Here is a 27,165-nt window from a genome sequence, read left to right on the forward strand (position 1 = left end):
CAATTCAAGGCATTTAAATACATATTGCAAACCAATTATTCTGAGCATTGTGCATATAAAAGTGTCACAGTTCAGGTAGTACAGGACAGCTCTTTTTCCTTGCCTATTGAAAAAGCAGACCATCTCCTGATTTCAGACTCTAGCCCTGACAAAAAGTTCCACCCAGCTGGCCAGCCAAGGGAAGTATATGTCCATAGCCCTAACCCCAATGTGCCTTCAATGTGTGTGAGTCAGGATCACACAGGTAAAGCAGATGCTGCTCAAGCCTGTCCAGGATGCATAGATAACATCCCAAAGAGACAACTGCAGATAGGTATAGCTGAGACAGGCAAAAAGATCTCTGCAGATCCATAAGGATCAACTAGCATTCCCTTGGCCAGCTCAAGGATCACAGTGCTATTTCTTTCCCTCCACCTTCTTTGTCTCAGTGTTGTCAGATGACCACTTGATAGCTGGGCTGCTTCATCTTCTGGTTCGTTCCCTGCAGTACTGAAACATCCTGGTCACTTTCAGACTGATCAAAATCCATGTCTAGAGAGAGTAAAACCTGCAAGAGAGAACAGAGAGATGGTGATGGAGTGAAAGTTCTCAGCTCTTCTTGATACTGCTTGCTGAAGGGGTCAAGCATCCCTAGAGAGGGATGCTGCAAGATCTAATCTTCTCTGGCACATGGCTAAGTACTGAAGGTCATCTTGACCATATCTCCAACAACAGATTTGGGTGCAGACACCAGGATGATCACAGAATAGTTAGGGTTAGAAGGGACCTTAGAGACAGCTAAAAGCTCTGTTTACCATGGGACAGGACTCAGACGTGCATGTTTAGGCCAGGCTGCATCCTCAGTGGAGATGTACATAAAAACCAGGCCACATACTTTAAAATAAGCTGTACCAAATGCCGACCTTTTTCCAGGCCCCCAGCTGGTGGTCATCTCCATAGCTCAGCCATCAGAGCAAGCAGAGCTACAGGGTTCGCTGCAGCCATGGCCAGCAAGATCAGGAGTGGTGTCCTAGACTGGAGCATCTTATTTCTAGCTGTCATGGTCTGAATTGTGGGAACCACAACACAGCACTGACACCTTCCAGGTAAGAAAGGTCACAGCTTTCCTGTGTGACCAAAAGGCTACCCATGGCCTCCAGGAGCACCTACACTCACAACAGCTACCTTCAACAAGCTCATTTGGGCTAACTGGCTGCCACCAGCCTGGAGCCTTTGCATAATGCAGAGCCACATGTGGGACATCCTACAGCCACATCATCTGGAAGAGGAAAGAGGCTGGATTTTACTCGGGGTATGGCTGCACTGACTGCAGAAGAGCTGAAGCCCAGTTCCAGTCAGCAGGCTGGAGGGACAGGTTCACATGGGTAATGGTCATGGCTGGATGGGCTGTTGGTTGCTCAACCCCATCCTACCCCTCTTACCTCAAACACCAGATTTGGGCAACAGAAGCTCTTACTGCCATTACCCCTGTCAGTAGCTGCCTCAAAGCACAGATGCAGTGCACTCAGCCCTTACGCTGCAGGTTGTGTTGTGCCCAGCAGTGCTCAGAACCTCAGCTGAATCGTGGGATTTATGGTAAACACTAGTCACCCACAGCAGAAACCTGGCCAGGTCACCAGAGCTCCCAGCTCAGAGGGGCACAAGTCTAACAGCCCAGTCAAGGGTCTCCAGTTTTATTTCTCTAGCTAAGCAATGCCAGCAGCCCTTTTCCCACCACAGAACCCAAATAGTATCATTAGGTCATGGCAGATGCAGGTACAAGGGGCAGGAACCACTTTGCTCCAAACCCATGCACCGTGAATCCTCCCTGTGCCTGGATCACAGCAGCCTTCCAGCTCAGAGACACAAGGCAAAGATGCTGCATGGGCTTTCAACCCAGCACATCCACATGCAGGCTGGCCTAACAGCTCAACCAGTCCCAGAGCCCACTATCCCTTCCCGAAAACCAGAAGCACAGGGGACTGATTATAGTTTTATCTGTGACTATCTCCATGCATAGCTGTGAATTCAGTGGCCCCCACTTGTTAGCACGCAGGCAGCACCACGAAGCCAGTTACCACAGGAACAAAATGACTAAACAGGAAAAACAAACTCCAATGAGTCAATGGCTTCAAAGGAGAAGAGCTGCAGGAGAAGATTCCCTCTCCACCCTCATGTGCACACTCCAGCCCCTCACAGCAGCACATGAGATGCTCAAAGTGATGCACGGATAGACTCCACAACTAGTTAAAGTTGTAAAGTAGGTATGCTTTTATTCAGCGCTGAGGTGCATGGGGATAGCTCCTGCAAAGCATGCACACCTCAGGGTTGTTCTCCCTTTACACTTATTCTCTTAAGGTATACATAGACATGAGGTTGCTCAATCCGCCTATACATATTTATTATCTATCCCCGCTTCGTATTATAATGAGCCGGAAGGTCCTTTGCACTTGCGCAGTGCCCCTTCTGGTCATAGGCAGGGGTCTCAGGATGAAGTAAATGAGTCTTCCTCCTGTGGGCAGGGGTCTTCAAGATGAAGTAAATGAGTCTTCCTCTTCTTAACCTTTACACCTTTTAATCTTCAGACATGGATTTAGGGTTAGTCGGCGCCCAGTCTGCTTCTCCTGCCGCTTATCAGTAGGACCCAACACCTGTGCTTTTGTCTTAAGGCTTGGTCACCCAGTCTGCCTCTCCTGCCGCCTATCAGCAGGACCTTTCATCTGCTTTTGTCAGTAGAATTAGCATCTGTTTCTCCCCCTCCAGCAGTAATCAATGCCTTGGCAAGATGGCAATGGCAGGTACTTAGGACAGACAATACTTTTGTTTAAGCAAAGGAATTCCTTTAACTCCCTTGTACAATTTCTCTGTATTACCCCCCTGTACATTGGTTACCCGTGTATCAGTCCCCCCTTTTTCTATAAAGTGAGTAAATTCTTTTACTCTATTATTTATGACAGACCTATCCATGTTAAAATTATACCTGGAGAAGGCCTTGGTTAAGTATATCTCTGAACCATTCAGTAACTCCTCATCCAATCCACTTCCAACAATTTTAAGCTTTTGCATATTCCCCTGCAGTTTTCCCAGCTTAGCATGGATTGATTCAGAATGGTCAGATTACGTTCATGCAGCACATACCTTTGAAATCCTCAAAACCTTTTCTACAAGACACCCACTGTATCTTGCAGGACTCAAACCACCAGATGCCTGCTGCTTAAAAACCAAAACTTTTTCTACAAGACACCCACTGTGTCTTGCAGGACCCTAACTACAAGATGCCCACTGCCTCCTGTGATTGTAAACCATAGGACGCCCGCTGCCTCTTGTTTTACACCTAAAACCTTTTTGTACAAGACATCCACTGTGTCTTGCAGGACCCTAACCACAAGATGCCCACTGCCTCCTGTGATTGTAAACCATAGGACGCCCGCTGCCTCTTGTTTTACACCTAAAACCTTTTTGTACAAGACATCCACTGTGTCTTGCAGGACCCTAACCACAAGATGCCCACTGCCTCCTGTGTCTGTAAACCATAGGACGCCCGCTGCCTCTCGTGCGTAAAACCTTTTGTACAAGACATCCACTGTGTCTTGCGGACCCAAACCACAAGATGCTCACTGTCCCCTGTGACTGTAAACCACAGGATGTCTGTTGCCTCTTGTGGGTGTACACCAAATGGACACTAGCAGCCGGGTATACACCTAATTAGGCCAAGCTTCATGTAGTATGTGCAGCACTTGTACTGCCCTTCTGTTATTACCGTTCGATGTGATTTTCCAGGGAGCTTTTGGAGCCTTTTTGAATCCAGACGCTTTGTTCTCTAATTTTGATAGTAGTGAAAGTTGTGAGTAATACTTGGAATGGCCCCTTCTACCTTGGTTCGAGATCTTCTTCCTCTATGGTCTGAAAGATTTTATGTATACATAATCTCCAGGTTGTATATTATGTACTGGACTCTCCAGTCCTCTGCTTCGAGTTCCAGCCACATGGTTTTCTTCTCCCACTTGGAGAGGCACTCCCTGTTGGACCCCATATGGTCTTCCATATAAAATTTTACATGGTCTAGCCTTTTCTTTCGACCGAGGTTTAGTTCAAAGCCTTAATAGAGCCAGTGGTAAGGCTTGGTACCAATATTAATTTATTTCCTGACATATTTTACCAGTCTGATGTTTTGATCAGATGAATCATCTTTTCTACTTGCCCACTGACCTGGGGCCTGTATGGTACATGTAGTTGCCAATCAGCTTCTAATTTTAGCTAGTTTCTTGTAACTATTTTGCTCTAAAGTGCGAGCCTCGGTCGGAAGAAATTGTCTCTGGTACTCCAAAACAAGGTATATCATACAATGATGTTCCAATTACTTGTCTTACATTATTTATTCTACAAGGGAATGCTTCTGGCCACCCTGAAGAAGTATCTGTTAACACCAACAAATATTGGTAACCTGTTCTCGGTAACTCAGGAAAATTTATTTGCCAGTAGTGTCCTGGGTAGCTTCCTCCCCAGTTGTACCAATTTGATTTCTATTTTCTCCTTCCTACAATTTGCCTGTCTAAGTATTTATACAAAGAGTTGCGACCCCAATGAGTCCAGAGTTGATTACAGAGAATTACAATTTGCCCATCATGTATCTGAACCCAACCCCCTTTTTTCCTGTCCTTTGAGATCTTCAATCAATTTTCTATCCTCCTTTGAATATCTAGGTTTAGATTTCTCAATTGTTAGTTTGCCATCAGGGATTAAAAGAATGATTTTAGATTGTTCAGCTTCTTGTTTGGCTTCAATATTGGCCAAATTATTTCCAGTTTCCTGATCAGAGTCACCAGCTTAAATTTAAAAACCAAAAAAAAACCATGAAGGAGATAACCAGTGGGCTTCTTTCTGTTCCAGAACTGCTAATACAACATGAGACACTAGTACAGTAATCTTTTGTCCCAAGGTAAATTTGCAAGCCTCTTCAATGTTCATGACAACTGCAGCCACAGCCCTTGGGCATCTGGGCTATCCTTTGCTTGCTTCATCCAGCTGTTTTGAAAAATGCACCACTGTCTTCTTATAGGGTCCTAGTTTCTGAGCAAGGACCAAAGCTATTCCCTGCTCTTCATAGGAATATAGCCAAAATGATTTAGTCACATCCGGAAGTCACAGAGCTGCAGTTCTCATTAGCTCTGTTTTAAAGCCCTCCTCTACAGAATCAGTCTATTCCAAAGAGAGAGGTTTCTTTTAACAGTTCATATAGTGGTCTTACCAGAACACCATAATCATGTATCCATGTCTGCATCATCCAGTCATTCCCAGGTACGTACTCCTTGATGGCTGATGGTCGTGGTGTTTGATAAATGGCTTCTTTTCTAGCAGTTCCAACTTCTATGTTCTCCTGTTGTTTCATATCCTAGGTAGGAAACTCAGGTTTGAATTAGTTTGGCCTTTTGTCTGGATACCTGATAATCATTTAGTCCCAGAAAATTCAACAATCCCACCATTAACGAGACATATTCTTCCTTTGTTCCTGTAGCAATTAATAGGTCATTCACATATTGTAAGAGAGTCCCTCTGAGTGGTGGATTCCATGTTTCTAGTTCCAGTGTTAACTGATTTCAAAACCCGTCGGACTGGTTTTAAACCCTTCAGGTAATACTGTCCAAATTAGTTGAGTTTTCCTTACAGTGCCAGGATTTTCCTTATTCAAAAGCCAATAAATTCTGGTTTTCTTTGGCCAATATTAAGCAAAGAAAGAGTCCTTTAAATCCAAGACAGCAAACCATTTGATTATTATTCAATTTAGTAACAAATGCCTATACCCCCCTTCCTTGGCAGTTCTGTAAAGTCAATCTGCCATTGTTGGCCTGGTCCATTTGTTCCCTTTTAGATTTTTCCAGACTGCAGGGTCACTTATATTACTCTCCATTGCCTCCCAGGGCCATCTCTCTCCCCGGTTAGTTCCCCCAAAAACACAACAGTTACATTCAATGCTTTACAAAGAGATATTTTAGCAACTGTGGGAATTTCATATTGGACTCCAGTTTAATACATGATGTTGTATTGACTCTTTATATTTTTCTTTGATAATCACATTTGGGTCTTCTCCAGTTTAAGTCCAATTTTAGTTACTTTTTTTTTTTTCTGTTTCCAATTTTTCAGTTAAATTTCAGTTAAATTTACTGGCTTGCAGGCACGGGTTGTACAGTTATTTTACATTGATAGTCATATCTCCAGCCTGCAGTATTCCAGCATACACAAGACCATCCTTTTCTTCCACAGAGGTGTGATGACTGATATCTAGCCGTTTGACTAGGTACATCACCAGGATTTATGTGACATTGGTATCCACCTGGGCAAATATATTTTGGTTGGCTACTATAGTACCACCTCCACTCTAAACTTCCACAATTAGTATCTAAATTATCATCTATAATATCACATGCCTCAAAAATTATTGACAGTGAGGTACTCGAATTGGTTATAACTTCATTATAACTTATTCCAATTAATCTTCCTTCTTCTGAATTTGTCCTCACTGAGTTTGATTATATATGCAACTGCCTGTCTTTGTTCCTTTGCATTCATAAAAGGTGTGGTAGATCAACATTTGAGAGGTTACTCTCCCTTGTCTAGTTGTGGTAATGCATTCACTACAGTTGCTGTGAATGATTTTAGAAGCCACGGCATTTTCCCATATGGTTCCTATCAGAACCGACACCAAAAGAGGTCCGGTCAGGATCATAGTGCTCAGCGGTCACAGCCCCAGGGGTTGCAGCCCTTGGCAGACCTTTTCAGCTGCAGCACCGACTCCCTCCGGTCTTGCCCTCTCTGGTACGTTAAAGGTATACCCCATAACAACTATTCCAACGAGGTGGTAATTTCACACCGAATGCAAAAAGAACTGTAATTGATTTCTCAAAAACTATTCGTGGTCTCCCCTACCAGTAATAATATACTTCAAACAACTGGGACACTTGGCTCTTAAAATAATTTCAACTATATCTGCATTTCCCATATAAAATTTACAGGAGTCAATATAAATTCCTTCAGTTACTTATCCGAGTCCTCTTGAGGGTCAGCTTGGTGTCTCCGGGATCAGTCACAACTTTCCTTTATGGGTCCTTTTACTCATGACGCGTGTGTCCACCCTTTTTCAGCAGTTCTTATTGACGTTTCTGTAGTTAAAAGAACAAGAAATGGTCCCTCCCAACGAGGGGATAAACTCTCTTCTTTCCAGCTTTTATGTCATTCTTGTTCTAATTCATTCACTGGAGCTGCCCCATGGCATTCCCCTCCAGGGCAGTCTCACTTCCAGGGTCCAGACTCCCCATAGCACACACACCGATCTGGTTCCACAGAAGAGCCTACTCCCCCACCTCTGCTCAACATTCCTTCTCCACCAGTTTCAAAGCAACCGCTTTCTTTTTTATCCACTTTCCATGTTTCCTCCTTTACTCCCAGTCCGCATTTATCAACATGTCTGTTTCCACTTATTTGTCAATCCCGGCACCCATCCCATACTCAAACACAGGAGCTGCTCGAGCTCCCTCCTTAACTTTAAACATCTTTCCCCAGTATCACAATCTGAACAACATCTCTTTAGCTTTTAGTTTTTCCTGTCCTTTTCCAAAGCCAAAATTAAGGGATCAGGAAGAGGTATATTAATTTTGCACTCTGTCACATCTGCATACATTACTTCATTCCATTTTCCTTGTCACCTCAAAACAACATTAATTATAACAATGTATCATAATTCAAAGTTCCATTTTTGGGCCATTTTCCTTGATTTTCCAAAGTATATGAAGGTCAGCATTGGTTACAATATTTTACCAACGTTTTCTTGTTTACAGAGGTCCCAGAAGACCCTCTCAGTTCTTTCCAATGTGCCAAAATGTAACCCAATGGGCTTTTCCTCAGAATTTCCTTGTTTTGACCGGCTCCCATTTCAGCCAATCTTTTACAAATCTCTATAGCTTCTTTCTCAGTGCTCTGCAAATGCACTTATGAAAATATGAGAGCACCTACACATAAGTTTTACGATATTAAGGGGATCAGTACAATATCTCTGAGTTCTGCAGATCAGCTCCCCTGTTGTTAGATCATAGTTTCAGTTACAGCAAAATTTCCTTTGCAATCATGCCTCTTAATCTTTTTTTTTTGATATTTTTACAATTTTTTTTCCCAGTTTGTGTTTTTTCTTATTTTTTTTCTTTTCTTTTAATCTTATACACAGGACAGAGACAGGACCACAAAACATAGACACTTCGTCCGTCTCCGGCCGCTCTCCTCGCGGAGACACGGAACCGCGGATTGGGACTCCACACTCGCTTCGTAGCTATGCTACGTCTCAGTCACACAGAAACACAAAGTTACACATGGGATCCCCCACTCACACTATGGTTCTGCTTACCCTCCTCACGGTTCTCAGAATTTGAGATACAGCAGAAACCTGGTGGGTTCGCTTACCCTTCACCTGCCCCCCTAGCAGGTCCGTCCTGGCTCCCAAAACTTGGGATACAGCGAAAACCCGGGCTCACCCGATCCGCTCCCAGGATCGCTAGCAGCCGCTCTATCGGTCGGCGAGCCCCCCCGCTTGCAAGCCATACCAACCAAGGGGAACTTCGCTGTGCGCCAGACGTCTCTGCGCGCCTTACCAGCAGCCCCGGGCCACGCGTACGCCTTACAGGCCACCTAAATTACCAAAACCTAAATTACCAAAACCCAAATTACCAAAACCCCAAGCATACCGTTTCTCCGCAGCCGGCACAGGTTGTTGTCTGTCCCCGCAGTGAGCAGACGAGAAGTGGAGGTCCTCCAGGCAAACAGCCTGTGGCGCCGAGGATGTCCACCCCTTGGCCGATCCTGCAGCCGGACAGAGGCCTCCTGCCTGGCTCGCCAAATTGATGCGCGGATAGACTCCACAACTAGTTAAAGTTGTAAAGTAGGTATGCTTTTATTCAGCGCTGAGGTGCATGGGGATAGCTCCTGCAAAGCATGCACACCTCAGGGTTGTTCTCCCTTTACACTTATTCTCTTAAGGTATACATAGACATGAGGTTGCTCAATCCGCCTATACATATTTATTATCTATCCCCGCTTCGTATTATAATGAGCCGGAAGGTCCTTTGCACTTGCGCAGTGCCCCTTCTGGTCATAGGCAGGGGTCTCAGGATGAAGTAAATGAGTCTTCCTCCTGTGGGCAGGGGTCTTCAAGATGAAGTAAATGAGTCTTCCTCTTCTTAACCTTTACACCTTTTAATCTTCAGACATGGATTTAGGGTTAGTCGGCGCCCAGTCTGCTTCTCCTGCCGCTTATCAGTAGGACCCAACACCTGTGCTTTTGTCTTAAGGCTTGGTCACCCAGTCTGCCTCTCCTGCCGCCTATCAGCAGGACCTTTCATCTGCTTTTGTCAGTAGAATTAGCATCTGTTTCTCCCCCTCCAGCAGTAATCAATGCCTTGGCAAGATGGCAATGGCAGGTACTTAGGACAGACAATACTTTTGTTTAAGCAAAGGAATTCCTTTAACTCCCTTGTACAATTTCTCTGTATTACCCCCCTGTACATTGGTTACCCGTGTATCAAAAGGACAGCAATGGATCAGATTCTTGTCCTTTGCCATCGGTCTCAAGGAATTCTTTTCTGGTTCAAGACACACACTGGGAAGTTTCCATCTTTCCCAAGTAGAGATTTCCTCTGTTTATCATGTTAATATAGTGATGCTGTGGAACCTGAAAACATGGGCAGCTAGTCACACAGCATTATAAACTCACTGAACTCACAGGCTGCAACAGATGAGTTTTGGGGCCTGATGAACTGCAGCAAGCTGTAATCCTCTCACAGCCATGTGTAGAGGACTGAGCAAGCACTAAGCATTGCACATCCAGTCCCCTCCATAGAATCATAGAATAGTTAGGGTTGGAAAGGACCTTAAGATCATCCAGTTCCAACCCCCCTGCCATGGGCAGGAACACCTCACACTAAACCATGGCACCCAAGGCTTCATCCAACCTGGCCTTGAACACTGCCAGGGATGGAGCATTCACAACTTCCCTGGGCAACCCGTTCCAGTGCCTCACCACCCTCACAGTAAAGAATTTCTTCCTTATATCCAATCTAAACCTCTGCTGCTTACATTTTAACACGTTACCCCTTGTCCTATCACTACAGTCCCTAATGAATACCTGCCCAGCATACAGCTTGTAGGAAGCTGCTTGAGCCTACAGCCGCCCATATAAGCTTCCTACAATCCCCCAAGGCAGTTTCATCACAGGACAGCATCTCATCACTATGACAGTTACAGGACATACCCTCAGATACTGTTTTCAAGCCCAGCTCCGGTTTGAGAGGCTTCAGCAGAACTTGTACAAGGCAATTTCCCTGCAGATGCATCCAGGTTAGGACCACAGCAGGGAATGGGCCACGGTTTCCCAGTCCCGGGACAAGGAGCTACTGTCTCACTCAGCAGTCCTCAAATATTTCATGCATTCCTCCCCGCAGCAGGAGCCCAGCAGCTTGCAAAATGACACGGGTCATGGTAGTGACACAGGGCTGCCCATGCACTGCCAACCCCTCCTCTTGGGAAAAGAGGCTGCCTGCTTTAGTACTCAGTCTATGCAGACCTTGCAGGTAACCAAGCTGTCTCAGTGGCGGAGGAAGAGACTGACAGATATGGGAGCTGTAAAACAAAGCCATTTCCCCACTGTATTAAGTCCCATCAGCCTGGTGGAGATGTAAGAACCATCCCATCACCTCCTGCATCGTAGCTTACATGAGATGCCATGAGTCAGTAAGACTGACAAGTGGGATGGTTTCCCTCCAGAGGCACCTCTATGCACACCTTCATTCAGCTTCCCCAGAAGTAGCAGGCATCTGAGTTCACCCTGAGTTGGAGATACTTAAAAATCAGCTCAGATAAGCAATAAGCAAGTCAAACTCACTCTTGGAGTATTTTTCAATACTTAAAGGCAAGCAACATAGCTATTGGCATTCACCAGCATCTTCAGTCTTGTGAATGCCAGAAGTCACAGCTCCTACAAAGGGGATGAGGATAGGTGCTGAAATCACCAAAAGCAGGTCCTCACGTAGTGTATTAGCTTCCCTCCGAACCTTAAAACTAGCCTCTAGTTTCACCCCAATGGGTCCTACAAGTACCACTGTTATTAGACCAAGTTTTGCTTTAAGGCTTGTCTCTTGATAATGTAATCCTCCAGGAAAGGAGCAGAAACTCATCCCCCTCCCTTGGGAAAACACCAAACCAAAGCAACAAAACCAGCTCAAAAAAAAATCAAACAAAACATTATGAAATTTGTTTTCCTGAGCAGAAGAAACAAAGACATATCTGGTAGGATCTAAACTTCACTGGCACTTGCCAGGGCAAGGGAAAGAGACTCAGGTCAAGAGCAGGACACATACAAAGGAGAACTAAGGGCCACACAGATGAATGCACTTCCCCAGCCTGAGCAGCACTGGATTCAGATGGACACCCTTGAGGGATCTTTCTCTATCCCACGAGAGGGGAGGAAAATAAGCAGACTGTGTGAACATCTACCAAGGCAGGGTGCAAGTCAGAAACAACAGAAAGCTTAAGACTGGCTTTGAAGGAAGGATGAAAATCTTCCACCCATAAAAAGGGAGGTTTTGTCCCTTTCACGGTTTCAGTGTAAAGAAGTTCAGCATTTGCTCCCCTATAAGCAAGAGCCCATCATCACATCTGTGGCTCACCAGAGCTTTAAAGGCCACAAGAGGCTGCCAGTTACTGCCAAGGAGGCAGTAAGTCAAGGCTGCTGGCTGCTGGGTTTCTTTCCTCTATCAAGCCAAGGACAAAGCTGAGTTTTCCCATTCTCCCTGTAGAGAACATTGAGTGTGGGGTTTTAACAGGTTAACTTCAGCCCCCTCTTCCTACTCTCCTTCCTCTTCCCCTCCTCTTCCCAACACAAACTGGTAGCTCAAGTGAAACCAATGACAATCTCTATTGGCAAGATAGGCAGAGGGTTGAAATTCAAGAAGGCAGCATGATGGGGAGCTGCTGGCGCCTGCTGCCAGACAGCTCTGATGAACACTGGTAAACTGCAGGGCACATTAGCCGCAGCCAGCTCTGCTCTGTACAGACACTGGCTCAGCCCCTCCTTCCTCCTCCTCCAGTGGGCAGCAGGGAGAGGAGAAATTCCCCCACTTGAACAGGGCATTAGCCCAGAAAACCCTCGTTTTCTGCTTTCAAGACTAAAATTCAGTCAATCCAACTGCAGGGCTCAGCCAGCCAACATCACCTTTAATTCATAGCCTAAAAGGCTGGCACATGAAGCAGGAGCTATACCTCAAAGCCCAATGCCAAGAAACAGAGTTGGGAAAGAGGGTCACCAACTTCTGTATTCCCTCATTAGCTTCTTTCTCTGCTAAACTATTTGTTGGGCCAGAGGCACAGGAATGTGTATGAGCAAGAAGAAGGCAGTCCTCATAGGCTGCTCCAGGTAGGAACTGGTTCCCTTAGTAGCTCCATTACCAGAGTAGATACATTGCAGTGATGGATTGGAGGATTTCAAGATGGACAGATGACCTGCACATTGAAGAGCTCAGCAAAACATGGTCTGAGAAAAGGATTCAGGTGCTTGGAAGATGGAAGAAGCCTTTGAGAGCAGGAGTCAGACTGCAGGGGTTGTTTCTATTGTTTGAAACAACCCATCTGGTTGAGCTGCCAGAAGAGACTTTCCTAGCTTCTGGAGATTAATGTGTATCTTCCCTTCAGACTCTGCAAAACTGAGCTAGAGGCCACAAAACTCTTGCCACCCTCTTCGGTGGAGCAGCTTCATTTCCACAGAGGACCAGTAACTTCAACACCATCTATGAGACTAAATGCTGTGAATTTAGGTTCAAAAGGCTGGAAAGGAGGTTGGTGTCTGATCTTAAACCTTCAGAAACGCACCAGCACATCCAGTGAGTAAGATCTTTACCATCAGCTTTACATTTCGAGCAGCCCTCCAGGCTAGCTCTTCTAAGGAAGTACCACTCTCAAACAGTCACAACCAAGAAACCCAGACTGTGCCATAACCAGGGACAAGTTCACACCCAGGGTTAATCCATCTTCATGTCTTAGGTATGAGTTCTTGGCTTCAATGCATAACCATTGAGTCACACTGATACTGCCCAGCTCAGGCCACTTTTATTGTTTTGGCGAGAGGAGGGAAAAGATTTCCCACCACACACACCACTTGGGAAGTTTTAAGTTTCTAGTGACCTTGCCAAGCTACCACTGTTTACCTGGAGGCAAGGCCAGGAGTGATTCACTTGTCTCAGCAGCTGCTCACATCTGCCTGCCCTTGCTGCCTTCTCTGACACTGCATCCTAAGGAGCAGTGGATGCTTCCCCACTGTGCTCCAGAGACATAGAATCCATGGTGCAGACTGCCAAGCACACCCTTAAACACCATCACCTCTGTGTGTGTTTTAGTATCACCAGTAACAGGCCATCTGGCCCAGCACAAAAGCTGAGTTACTCTATCAAAAAACTATCAGAGAGCGAAAGATACTTCTGTACATCCTAAATCCCTCAGCAGAAGCTGCTCCTGGAGCCAGCCTGTGATGCCAGAAGCTCTTATCACAGTGAGTCTTGGCAGTGAGCTGCAGGGTACCAGCAGCTGTACACAGAGCACTTGGAAACCAGGTCTGGGTGCCAGGGGAAGGAAGGGAATTCAAGCCAGTGATTCAGGTTGTGATCTCTGCCCAAAAGTCAATGAGAAGCACAAACACCACCTGCTCACACTGTGCATCATTAATACGAACATCTCCTGGGGCTGGAGAATTCCTTCCAACCATAACTTAAGCTCAAGCTACACAAAATACAGCTTTCAACAGCTAAGGGGCCATCACCTGGCTGAGGAAGTACCAAATGCTGACAAAACAGGGATTCCCAGCTGGACCTTAGCCTCTAAATAAATGGGTTCTATCAATACCAGTAGGGAAAGCAAGCTCGAAGCCAAGATTAATTACTATTAAAACAAGGGAAGTTGAGAGCAAGAGTGTAGATATGCACCAGCTACAGCTGCCAGTCCAACAACCTCACCCAGGTTAGTGCAAAAGCATCCCCCACAAGATACTGTCATCACTCAGGGCAATATGGGCAACATGGTCTAGTGTGAGGCATCCCTGCCCATGGCAGGGGGGCTGGAACTGGATGATCTTAAGGTCCTTTCTAACCCAAACCATTCTATGATCCTATTATATATGATTCTAATATTTCAGCAATGCTTCACAGGCTGGGGTATTGCTCATAGAACAACATCCTCCCAGGAAACAGCCCTCTATTGACCTGAGCTGCAAGCATGGGAAGTCAGTTTGACTTAGCAGGGTCAGCACCCACATTCATGAAGCATCACCCTAGGTCTAGGCAACATGGTGTTATGTTGTAGTAAAGCACACAGACCATATCACAGGCTTGCAGTTGGGTCTCAAACACTTTGGTCTTACCTGAGATTCCTCAGTCCTCCTAGCATGAGGAGTTTCTATGGATCCATTGATATCTATGGTGTCCTTCTGCTTATATTTCTTCATGATCAAGCTGTCCACAACCCAGAACATAATGGCCTTGGGAAGAAACAAATAACATTAGTAGATTAAGAGACCAAAATAAAAAGTGATTCAATCACAGCTCTTTGTTCTGCTTTTGGTTTCTCCAGATGTCCAGCCTTGATCAACCTAATTTAGTATCTAACTAAACCCTGCATCAAAAGTGCCCATGGGGGTTGGATAAGTCAAATTCAGAAGGTCCCATCCCAGATTCCACAGATGTTGAAGACCCAGCGAAAAAGAGACCGCAGCAGGCCAAGTTTCCACCAGGAGATCAACACTGAACTAAACTCCATCCTGGTTCATCTGCTCTGCCTGCACCAGCCCCTGGTCAGTTCTTTGACAACCAGAGTTTGCTTTCAGGCAAGGAAATGCAGCCTGAGGTGGTAGCAGAGGCAGATAAACTCAACTTTGCCAGTGCTGCATTCGTTACACTGCCCATGGTATGAGTTGAAACAGAGCTCAACTCGCTCCTTGCCAATGGAGCATCTGAATCTTAATGCCTTCTTCTCACTTCCCTTCTTAACAGGAGCAGAGCAGCAGGTCAAGGATTACCCAGAATGAGGGGAACCAGGAAAAAATTGAGCTTTCAAGAGGTTTTGCTGAGCTAGTTTTAGGCAACCTGAACACTTTGCCTTGCTGTAACACAATTTGAAGTCTAGACAAACAGCTAGTGACAGGCTGCTAAAGATCACCACTGACAAGCCATCCTATAGGAACATAAAGGGGTTTGGGGCATCCCCATGGCTGTAGCCCTCAACTAAGGAGCCCCAGCTTTCTTCAAAGAGATAAAGGCAGACACCCAGCGGCCTGTACAAGGGAACATGAACTGGGAAGAGAGACCATGGCAAGCAGCAGTGCCAGATCTGTATATCTGTGACAACACATACACTTGTTTCCACTCCTCTCCACCCTGTTCCAGCCACTCCAGGCTAACCCCAAGCTCCCCATGGGGTTGGGCCACGATTTCCAAACCACCCCAACCAGCGCTTGCAGCATCATCACTTACATTGACTATAAAAGGCACAATGAGCATGACCAGGATGAGCTCCAGCTGAGGGTTTGGGATGTAACCCAGGAGGACCTGCTGAAGCTGCAGAGGAGAAACCATTTAGAAGCATTATTTGAACAGCTCTTTGCTGCAGACTTGTTGTCTTCTTACACCAGCAGTGTCCTACACAGGGCTCTGCCTTTGCTTTACCCCAGCTCTTTGAAAGATAACATGGGTTATTCCCTTAGCCCAGCTGCCAAACACATGATTTTGTACAGAGCAAGAAGTACTCCTGATCTTTCAGCATAACTACCCATAACAACTACTAGTGGGACTTTCCTTGGCTCCTTGGAGCCTTGCTGCAAAATAAGGTCAGTAGCCACATGTGATAAGCATGGAGAGGAATCCAGCAGCATCTCTGGATCTAGCGGTGCGTGCTACTGAGCATGTTCACATCCGAGTCTGAGCACTGCAGCTACTGGGTTTGAAAGACAAGCCCTGAACAGGAACAGGTAAGTGCTGCTAGATTGCTGTAACTAAGTTAAGCCACATCAGCTTGTGAGCACTATGTGTAAACACACTTAAAATTGGAGTTACCCATTGACTCCCAAAATTGGCTTTTATACCCATCACACCTACTACCACCACGTATGTGGCTACAAGTGCCACAGGTTATTATTTTTAGCTTTTATAAAAGAAACTTGTGACCAACACAATTATCATTGCATGATCTGCCATATAGAAGCAGTTGAGGAGGACAGCATACTACATGGATAGTTCTTTCCAAGTTAATTCCTAAGGGTCCCCTACTTTAGGCATGGGATCATGAAACACCAACACAAATTGACTTTAAGAGATCATGTTGAAATCCTCTGGCAGAACTGCAGTAGTTCAGCTGCCAGCCCAGCCCATTTTATCCTTCCAAGGATGGAAAATGAAATCAAAGCAGCATCTTATTCCTCCAGCAGTTGAGCAGCAAGAAAATGTGCCAAAAGCCAAAGTGTTATGAAAGCCATGTTTCCCCAAACCTAAGTGATAGCTAATGATTACAGAGGGATGTCAACAGGTTGTAAGTGGTGAAGACTGATGATGGAGACCACTAATGAGGCAAAGCTGACAAGAAACAAGCCACAAGAGCTGAGGCTTACCTTTGTCCAACCAGGGATAAGCAGGACAAGGCTAATCACAGCCTTCTCAAACACCATAATCAGCAAGTAGAGGGCACACTGGCCAATCCAGGCAGCAGCTTGTGGAGGGTCACCTGTGAAAACAGCACATCAAATCTGAGAGAGAAGGCAGGAGGAGATGCCCTTGCAGAAGAGTTGCCTTGTGCTTGATGCCCGGGCTGATTAGAGACAGGGAAGTGTTTCCATATTGCAGGTTTTGCAGTGAGACAAGTACTCAACACCAAACTTGACACTTGTGGAGAGATTTCCCACCTATAGTTGTAGGAGCACATGGCTGGGGTAGGAAGGTTTGGTGTCCCTGTTCGGTCTGTAAGTCATTATTCCACTAAAGATCAAAACATACCAAGATCTAAGCTGAAGTTTTCCAACTTCTTTTAGGGCTGATTCTGAAATGAAGATAGGAATTAAGCAAAGCCCTGGTTAATCTGAAGGACATGCAAATGACAGATTTTAGACATGGTTCAAAAGGCCCTATGTACCCAGCAGATGTTAACACTACCTATTTATCTGCCTCCTGCCCCACTCTCCATTACACCAACCTGCCTCTGAAGTCCACCACTAATAGCTTTCTTGCCTTGCATCTCCTCCTGCATCCCCCATCTTTCCTAGATCAATGGCTTTGTTGGAGCCAAAGTCCTACAAGTGTCTTACAAGGCAGGCAGCTTCTGTAAAAGAGGAGAGATACAGCTCTGGCTCTGCCTAAAGACCTGAAATTCCCTGTGTTTATCCAGCAATGCCAGCACTTGCAGATGCCCCTGAGCTCTCAAGGGCTCAGTAACATCACAAGTGCTTAACAGAGAAGTAATTCCTAGAACAATAAGGAGAGTGGATCAAGTTTTGTCAGTCTTGGTTTGGGTAACCAACATGCTCTCATCCACTTGAAGGGAAAGATGCAGCCTTGGAGATGCACGTTTCCTCTCTCCTTCAGCAACTGATGGACATTGCCAGTATCCTCCCCATGGTGTTGAGCTACTTGGAGCAGATGGATACAGGGATTTGAAGGATGTAGCTCTGCTTGTGCAATGAGTAAGTATCCCATCTCCTCAAAGCACAGACCACTAAAATCCTTTATACAGGGAAAACTTGAAAACCCAGAAAGCATCCCACTCAAACAGTTCCGTACAAGCACGTGTTGCTTTGGGGCATCAGTCATTTGGTTTGCCCCTTCTCTGGCACCCCTCTGTCAAGGTATCAGAGACTTAATTTCCTCTCACCTCTGCAAACCAGGAAAAATCCATAGCGATGATGGACCCTTCCAACTTTTACCCCTACTGGCCTTGTAGAAGTAGCTCACAAATTCCCAGATTATTTTGACCAGAATAGCAGGCTCAATCCTTTCTAAATTAAAACTAATCCCCAAACAATCCCCAAAGACAAGATACCCGTGGACTGACCCTCCTCTATACAAACACCAGTCGGTATCCTGCACCCTCCTCTCTAAAAAGAGATCACTTGCAATCTGCTCCCTGCCATGCCTTACCCACCCAGTTACCAGCAGTAGTTCTGAAGGCTTTTGGTCACCATTTCCAACACAACAAGCATAACTTTTCCATGCTAAACAGAATTCATGTTCTTGCTGATGAAGTGATAAGGTTATGTGATACTCACTGTCTGGGCAAGAGGCAGGGGCTCCATCACTGGGGGTTTTAGATCAACTCACTCAAAAAGAATCAATGCTAATTACATATGAATGTTTCCAATGGGATACTCACCAAGTAATAAGTAAAAGCATACTTGTATTGCTGACAACAATAACGGTGCCATATCTATTACATGTGCTTGCTTCAGCCCTCTGTGAGTACCCTGTCAGCTGGTTATCATCTTCCCAGGCTCATCAGAAGATCTCAGGTCTGCAAATCTGCACTACAGTATCTGGCTTAGGAAAGCTGCAGCATTTCCTCTTGAATGTGAAGATAACCCCTGGAAACACTGACTGGGATGGAGTTTGGCAGGAATTTGGCCGTAACTGGGATTACATCAGTGCAGGGAAACCCAACCCACAATGAGATGCCAATGCTGTGGGATGGCAGGGGCTGGGAGCTCTGCCCCACTCAGCACAGTACTGTTGGGATGTGGCAAGGGAAGACAATACCAGAGGTTTGCATAAGCTCTGGCCATAGAGACCAGCAGGTCATACCAGGGCTTATGAAGACCTAGTATCCAACCAAGCCCAGCTCTAGGGGAATCTGCTTCCCAGCAAGGGCATATGTATATTTTTCCTTATTCCACCACTTGTTAGCAACGTACCAAAACATCTGCCTCATTGCAAAGCTACAGCTAAGAAGCAGAGGCATCCAGCTAGTGCCTCTGTGCCAAGGATAACCCTGCATCCCAACATTTTAATTGCTCAGGCCATGATTGAGAGGGAAGCAAAGGAGGGGAGAACTGGGAGGGCCAAGGGTGCAGAGAGGCTGCTGAGCTTGAGGATAGCAAGCAGAGAGCTCTGGCCCAGCAGGCACAGAGGGAGGGAAGGAGGAGGGAGGCAGGAAGGTTACGTGTGAGCACAAACAGCAGAGCCCATAGAGGATTTCAGGAGCACACATGTGCTCCTTGGCAGGCAACAGCTCATTGGGTGGTCTGAGGAGGAGACAGGAGCAGTGCTACAGGCAGTTAAAAGCCATATCAAAGAGGTTTGATCCTCCTCAAGCATGGACAGCCTCTTCCAATAGACTTGGTACCTCGCTGCCTTTGCCACAGGTTAGGTACAGAGCTGCTTTCTGCCCTGTATCCCAAGACTGACCATTGCTTCTACATCACCCATCAGAGACCCAAGTACAAACAAACTAGGAGAAAACAAACACATCCATTGCGTCCTTCCTACATTTGAACTCTTCCCCTTTTGCTCTGTGTTGTCAGCTGTGCTCTGTCCCCCATAGGGAGACAGGCAAACAGCCACAGCACCCTTTGCAAGTTGGCTGTTCTGCACTGCAGTCACAATGGCGCTTGTGAATCGCTTCCCTCTGTCATCTCCTTGTGCCCAGAAAGCAGCAGCAAGTTTGAGATCTCTCCCAAATACCTGCACCCCCTCACACTGCTTTGGTGGTAGGAGGTCACTGCCATTCGTAAATGGTTTGGGTGGGAAAGCACCATAAGATCACCTAGTTCGAACCCCCTGCTATCATCACAAACAGTACAATATAGTTCTAGGTTCTGCACACCATGCACTAGACAGCCCCAGCCAGGGTTTGGCTAACCAGGCTGATACAGACACTAGAAAAGACAACCTGCTTCTTAAACCACCCTAGGACTTGCCCATGTCTCCAGGGTTAACAGCTCCTCACCCCAGAACTTTTCCCTTCACTTTCATTTAAGAAACAAGCCATCAAATAGTGTGAGTTTTCTTGAACAACGTTTGGAAATGGAAAACCTTTTCTTCTTTGCTAGAGAACAGTTCTTATTGTGCAACTGCAATACCCCATCTAAAGAAACCCAGTTCTGTGCCCCAGTGAGGCCAGCTTCACTGGCTAAGCCTACAGGGTACATGCAAGTGGTACAGCAAACCTGAACTCAGGCAGGACAGACCTGCACCCACCACATCCACCTTGTCAAAGGTGCCTCCATCACAACACGGAGCTTCAAATATGAGTATTTTTCACTCTGGTCTTTTCTGCATAACCTAAAGAAGATGCTGTCAATTCCCTCCACAGATACAGGAGCATCAGCACTTCTTACATGCTCAGGGTAGACAGCAGAAAACTATGGAAAGAGCTACAAACCTCTGGAGAGGTCAGATTTGGCCGTCTGCTCTATCACCTTAACCAGCTCAAACCTGCTAGTTTTGCAACCCCTTCCTCCTCCTTTTCCATTCCGAGCTTCACTTTCAGACTATGGGAGGAGATGTTTCTGTACAGGAGTCCATCCTGGAGCACAGAATTAGATGGGACTCCACTTCCACCCCTTGACAGGATGATCAGTGGGTGCCTTCACAGTTACTTTTGATTGCATCTTGGTCTCCCAAGGACAGGAAGCTGCTCTGTAACCAGTATAACTCAGGACAAAGATGAAAATAAAACAGCAGCATGTCCCATGGGACTGCAAGTGTGTGTGTGTGTGTACATATATATATATATATATATATAAAATAGATGTATATAATATATAATAGATATAAATCAGTGGCTCATTTCCTCTTTACCAAGGATCTCAGGTGGCTGCTCCTTACCTTGACAGGTTTGAAGGAGCACCGATCCACACCAGGGTGCCCACCATCCAAGTCTAACTCACCACTAATCCATCTAACTGACTAATGCCAGTAACATACAAATCATCACCTATTGGCATCTCACTGTGGAAGAGGGAGCCTTTGGTGCAGTTCCTGGACAAGCCCATGGCCACATCTCCTTCCACAGTTAGGAAGCAAGACTGGAGAGCTGGCATCAGCTAGCCACACACCTAAATTTAGGTGCTGACTGCCTACAGCAAGATGGTCAGAAGCATCCTCAGATGCAACTCTATGTCTTTAACAGATACAGTGCTGTCCAGAGGTGCCCTGCTCCATGGATGGGAGAAGATTCATCTTGCACGAAGCGTTTCCACTACTTAAATCTAGGTGAGCACCAACAAGACTGTCAGTGCCACATTGCCAGCCAGCAAAACTCAATCTGCTACCCTAGAGGCTAAACCATACCAAACAAAACTCCCAAACAGCCCTCATTTTCTGTGTCCAGAGCTTCTCTTTCCTCATAGAAGAGTGGGGAACTGGTGCAGAGGATCTTTGCAGTGTCCACATCACACCTCTTAGGAGATCACATGCATCATGCTCCCTTTGAACACTTCCAGTTTCTTGTCCCCAGCTCAATAGGAAGGTAACTCAGGACACATCAACTCTCTGAGCTGACTTCACCACCTCCTTTTAGCTTAATAAACCTACTTATAGCCACCCTGATAGAAACATCCTCCTTCACCCCAAAGGATGTACACGCTGCACTTAGACTTTGCTCTTCAAGCAGCATTGCTGGTGCTCCCCAATATCAGCAAAACCTCCTTGGTGCATACTTAGGACCACCAGTGCCCAGAACCTCACCCAACCACGTCTCGGGTATTCCTCTTTTGTGTGGGGGCCCAGCTGCTCAGACAGCAAAAGCAGCTCTGCTTGAGGTATTTGAGTTGTTACCACACAACAGGATTAGTTTTAATCCACCCTGTCTAACGTACCAAGCTGTCAGCATAGCTCACATGCTGCTGCCAAACAGCTTTATTTAGAGTCATTTGGGGACTGTGCGTGCACTGAACAGGTAGGAAAAAAGCTCAACCACAGCCAAAGAGGAGGGTTTGGGGTGGGTGTGAGAAAAACAAGTATTTGAGAGCACTGAAAGTTGTGCTGAATGGCGTGGTAGGGATAGAAAGAGCCAATGAACACCTCTTAAGCTACACCAAAATGCTACCTCCAAACCCAAGGGGTGTAATTATCAGAACCAGGTACAGAGGAGGGTAAGAAATAGTATCTGAGTTGCACAGAAGTGCTCACTGAGAGGCCAAGAACAAGAACAGGTTTACAGAGGTTGGGATGTGATGCACCAGAGCAGTCAGGTGGGTCCAGCAGACACCCCAAACCCTCTCTGGCATGTTCTCCATCTGAGCTAAAGTGATTGCACAGCTGGAATCAGCCCCCAGTTTGCTGTGTCACTGCTCTGGTCCCTTTGGTCCTTGGAGACACAGCTGTTGTAATGGGATAAACACTGCTGCTGTCATCTCAATCCAGCAGGTTCAAAGGTTTGCAACCCTGCTTGGAGCAAGGGACCCGACCACACACTTGACTGTATGAGGATGGATCCTCAGTCCTCTTTCCCCCCAGCCGTGGGGCAGAAAGGCCAAGCACGCTGAGGACAGGACACCCCTCAGGTTAGGGCTATTTTCAGCTGTATTTCCTCAAGCACCAGCAGCCAGCTCCCTTGGCTGCTCCAGGATGTGGGAATAGCTGTTGTACAACATTTCCATAACATCACAACAGGGCCAAAAGCAGCCTACACGGATCCTCAGTTCAACTCAGCAGCTGGCACAGAGCATAGTTTCCTCTAACCTTGACCAGAAGAGTTCAACAGGGCACTAAACAGACTTTAAAGGCCTCCAAGCAACATGTCTTTCCATTTCCAGACAGTGGATGAGCAGCATGTCAAGCTTAGTCTAATCAGTGACCACAACCAGAGGCATACACAAGTCAACATCCAGAGAGATGTTTTCAAGCAAGAACACCCTCTTTTTCCTCCCCCTTGTTTCTTCATGCTCCCCTAGAGCATTTTACACTGCAGAAACCACCTCCTAATGCGAATTCATAGCATCTGCTTGCTTTAGAAATACAGGAGTGTTTCTTTTAAGTAATGATTTAGAATTATTAGACACAACTAAAATTCCAGGACAATACAGCCATCCATAGATTTCCCCCTGGGAGTCTGGCTGTTCCCTTGGGATAGGGGAGGAAGAAGGGGGCAGGGCACAAAGCTGACCCAGGCTTCATTTGCATGCTCTGACTCCAGCCAGCATCTCCCCTGCTCAGCCTGTATAAGCCCAGCAGCACCTCCAATACCCTGAGTATTCACCTCCCAAGTCCTTTGCAACTTCACTTCTCTTCCATGCAGAAGTCCCCTGTAGGGAGAGCACCTATAGACATGGTCTGCTGCTACCCTGCTACAGCAACAATGCACAGAGCACTTGTGGAGTTTGTTAACTTTAAGTATATGTAAGGCAACCATCATTCTCTGCTTGAACCCAGCTGAAGAATAAAGCTCTCCAGTCTTTGATCTTTGGAGCCAAGCATCTTCAGAAGAGACAGCAGCCACTTAAAATTCTGTTTCCTGTACTTAGAGGCAGTCCAAAGAGTAATCAAAAGCTGTTGGGCAAAGATAGAGGAACAGAAGCCTATAGGAGCCTTTGACTCTCCACTAGCTAAAAACCAGGCATTCCTGGCTGCAGCAGTCTTTGGCTGAGAGAGGCTGCTCTCAGAATGGCTGTCTCCTGGTTTTTGGACATATTGAAGTAATTGATCTTTCTGAACAGCTCTGGATGGTTGGATGCTTAAAATAGCAGCACAGATTTAGGTGCTTTTCCTTCCCTTTACTTTGCTTGTCCATTAATGAAGCTATTGCGGTCGCACAAGGAAGAACCAACTGAGGTGGTGGAGATGGGGTTACCAGCAGCAGAGCAGAAGGAACCACTGGAGCCCAAACCAAAGGATAACTGCAGTGGTTTGGGATGGAACCAAGAGCTGGAGGGTCAGAAAGGAAGCAGCGGCTGATTCCCCCCCCCCCAGTACACACCCTAGATGGGTACTGGTTATACTGGCCAAAGACACAACTAGTCTTTTCCGATAGCTGGAGCAATGGCACTCAGCACTGTCTGCAACATGGATTTGCTTCTTCCCTTCTGCCTTTCCTCCTCTGCAGGACTGCAAGAAACATTTTTGGGCCTCAGGAGAATTGAGGGAAGCAACACAAAGTCTGGTACAGCAATTAGACCAGAAAATTCATCTTATTGCTGGAGCTGGTATCAAACTGCATGGAGTTTACTGGCATCTTCCAAACTGATTTGGAAGCTGCTTAACACCCGAGCTGAGGACAGCAGTGTTTTCCTTCCCTAGGCCTACAGCATCATAGCACCAGACATGCCACTTGACTCCTACCTAACTTTTCCACTGTGGTCACTCTGGCCAGAGACCTGTGCCAAGAGCAGTGCTCAGTGGATGGGATATTGCATCCTCAATTCAAGAGCTAAATTCAAGCAACAGCAGTAACTTTTATTACTATTAATGAGAGCAAGAATTCCTCAGAGGAGTGAACTGTTCCTGTAGTCTAAGCCAGCCCTTGCAAGGAGCCAGTGACAGCTCTGCAAGGTTAAAACAAGCTGTCAATACACTTGAATGCTTGCTTCTGCTCAACTGCAGACATGGCACATGAAGCTGTGCCCTGGGATGGCTGTGGTTGGGCTTCGAGTCCTTGCTGCTTAAAAGGGAAAAAGTGCCATTCATGAACCAAGAATAACTGGATTCCTCTGCTGTCTCATATGTGCTGTGTTAGCACTCTGAGAAATAAGCCGCTAAGGAAAAATAGGTAGTCCCCACCAAATAGATGTTGTCAGGATGCTGAACCTGCTTTGGAGATCACCGCTGCCTTTAAGCCTTCTTCCTTCCTCTCATGTCCCGTCATTTCAACCCATCTGTTGTCATCTACCCAGTAGCTGCTTCTGCTGTTTCACAAACCCAACCACCCCCTCCATTCTGTGCCATGACCCATTTACACATACTGAATGTGAGCCTGAATAAGAGCTCACAAGCTAATAGGGTCTATATGATAATCCTCATTTGGTCCAGGTTCCACCAGCTCAGTTATCAGACCAGCTACTGAAAATACAAAGAAATAGACTTCAAAATAGACTTAATGATTAACATCTTAAAGGTAGGAATGTGATTGGTATGAATAGGGTGTATTTTCCAGAGTAAGGCTGAAGTTGTCATTATATTAGCTATAACGAAATATAAGGAAAAATATAAAACAATAATAAAAATATCGGGTTGGAACTAGATGATCTTTAAGGTCCCTTCCAACCATTCCATGATCAAACAGACAAAGGGTTAATTTCCCCCTCCCTGCAGCCTCAGAGCAGCACTGCTCCCCTTGAAGCTGGTTGTGCTCTGTCTGAAGAGCAGTGCTACCCTCTAGTGGGGCTGGCTGAGAAAGGCTTTGCTGGAACTTCGTCTCAAGGCAGGAATCGAAGGAGAAGTGAGACCCTGGCATGCATATATTATTATTAATAATAATTATATTAATAATTATATTAATAATAATAATTAGTAACAGTTGTTATCTGGCAACCCTCACACCCCCAACCCCACAAGTCATTTGAGAACTCAGGTCTGGGGCCAGGTTGGGTCCTACTGTTGATACCTACAACAGCTCAAGGCAAATGCAAGAACTCCTCCCTGCTTTGAGCTAAGAGGCTAGGAAACAAACCCTGAAAGAACCCCACAAGAGTCACTAACACCGCCCCCAAATACCTTAATGTATCATATGCATGCCCTGGGCTTTATTATCCACTCAAGGATTTAATCACCAACCTGCTATGCTCAGGTACGCTTGGCAAGGCAGCAGGTAAAGGTACCTGCGCCCTAGTGATGTACTAGCATTTAACAATACACTGATCACTGCCACACTCCATGAGCTCCCTGGAGAAGAGATAACACGTGTTTTACCCCAGACTGTAATTCCTTCCATTTTCTTCTCCCTATTCATAGCTGGCATCAGTTATGGTTATGACACCTACCATATTCTCCAAAGACCAGGTACGTGTACTTCTTATGCTGAACGATCCAGGAGACAACCTTCACACCAAGCCAGATCAGCAGCATCCCCAGTGTGGCATCAAGGATGAAATTAATAAGGTAGCTAAGGAAAAGAAAGCAGGAGAGGAAAATTCAGGTTTCAGTTGTGCTCTTATTCAAAATGTTCTTTTCCCAGTATGGGGATCCATAAAAAACACACCAAGATTTAAAAGAAATCCTCACTTAATAGTCCAAGCTCACTTCCTCGCCCTTTTACTGGATTTTCCTATAGCCTTACCAGGAATTTCTTAGCTCAAAGCCTGTTTAGCAAAAAAGGGAGCAGGCTCCATCAAGTCTCTGGCTTCACTCATTTATTCGTACAGCATTAAACGCTTCCTGGGCGAGCCTTGCTTAAGAGTTACCCCAGAAAAGGAGGCTTTCCATTTGCAGCATCATTTGTCCTTACTAGGATGAAATCCCAAGTTTCATGGAAACAGAACCAAACATTCCTGGAATTTCATACAATGAAATGGAGGCTTCTTGGACACCACAGCTGCTCTGCCAGCTGTGCAGGAGGAGAGGAATAAAGTCCATTTTAGGGAGCAGCTACAAGAGGCTCCTATGAGCAGAGACACAGATGGAGAGGCAGAAGCTCTTGGGAGAGGTGATGGGTCCTGACTCAGCTTCCTGGCACCCTGGGGTACCCAAAAGCCTCCAGTTCAAGGTCCCACTGCAGATCCAGGAGCTGAACCCATTCCTACCAGGAGATATGGGCTCAATGGGCTTGTTCTGCAGCTTTGGATGTTTAAGCCTCACTGGACAGAGCACCAGCAGCAGGAGACCTGCAGAGATCTTGTGCAGATTGCTGGGTCCAAGCTCTAATCCAGGACTTGGTATTTTAATGAACTCCAGAGGAAAAAAGCATCAGGCTGATGTTTTCTGGCCAGTTTTCCATTACTGGAATGTCTGCTGTCAGATGAGGCCAGATTTCTACAGTATGAAGACAATACCAAGCACAGAGCTACAGGAACCAACATTTCCTTATCCAGAACTTGATCCTACCTCTCAATATAGACACTGAAAATACAAATCTGCTTTTGAAATCACAACATTAACTTCTCCTACGCCCAAAGTCTCTGAATAGCTTATTACAAGCTGCTGAAATCAGAGTCTTCTGATACAAACACAAGGCTCTGATGGTTTACACTGGGCAGGA

The 27,165-nt window shown here is 46.0% G+C and overlaps 1 protein-coding gene across 1 annotated transcript; it reads right to left on the minus strand.

Annotated features, from left to right (window-relative positions):
• Nucleotides 1–433: 433 nt before the first annotated feature.
• LOC117436186 (store-operated calcium entry regulator STIMATE-like) lies at nt 434–26,295 on the minus strand. The gene is made up of 6 exons (XM_034062890.1): nt 26,248–26,295; nt 25,952–26,073; nt 16,661–16,773; nt 15,531–15,614; nt 14,387–14,539; nt 434–547 (listed from the first exon to the last, which is right to left on the minus strand). Exons 2-6 carry the CDS (start codon nt 26,034–26,036, stop codon nt 434–436), a joined length of 549 nt encoding a protein of 182 aa, XP_033918781.1. The 5' UTR covers nt 26,037–26,073; nt 26,248–26,295.
• Between the last annotated feature and the right edge of the window lie 870 nt (nt 26,296–27,165).

Source organism: Melopsittacus undulatus, chromosome 5 (genome assembly GCF_012275295.1).
Source record: "Melopsittacus undulatus isolate bMelUnd1 chromosome 5, bMelUnd1.mat.Z, whole genome shotgun sequence".
Taxonomy (NCBI): Eukaryota; Metazoa; Chordata; class Aves; order Psittaciformes; family Psittaculidae; genus Melopsittacus; species Melopsittacus undulatus.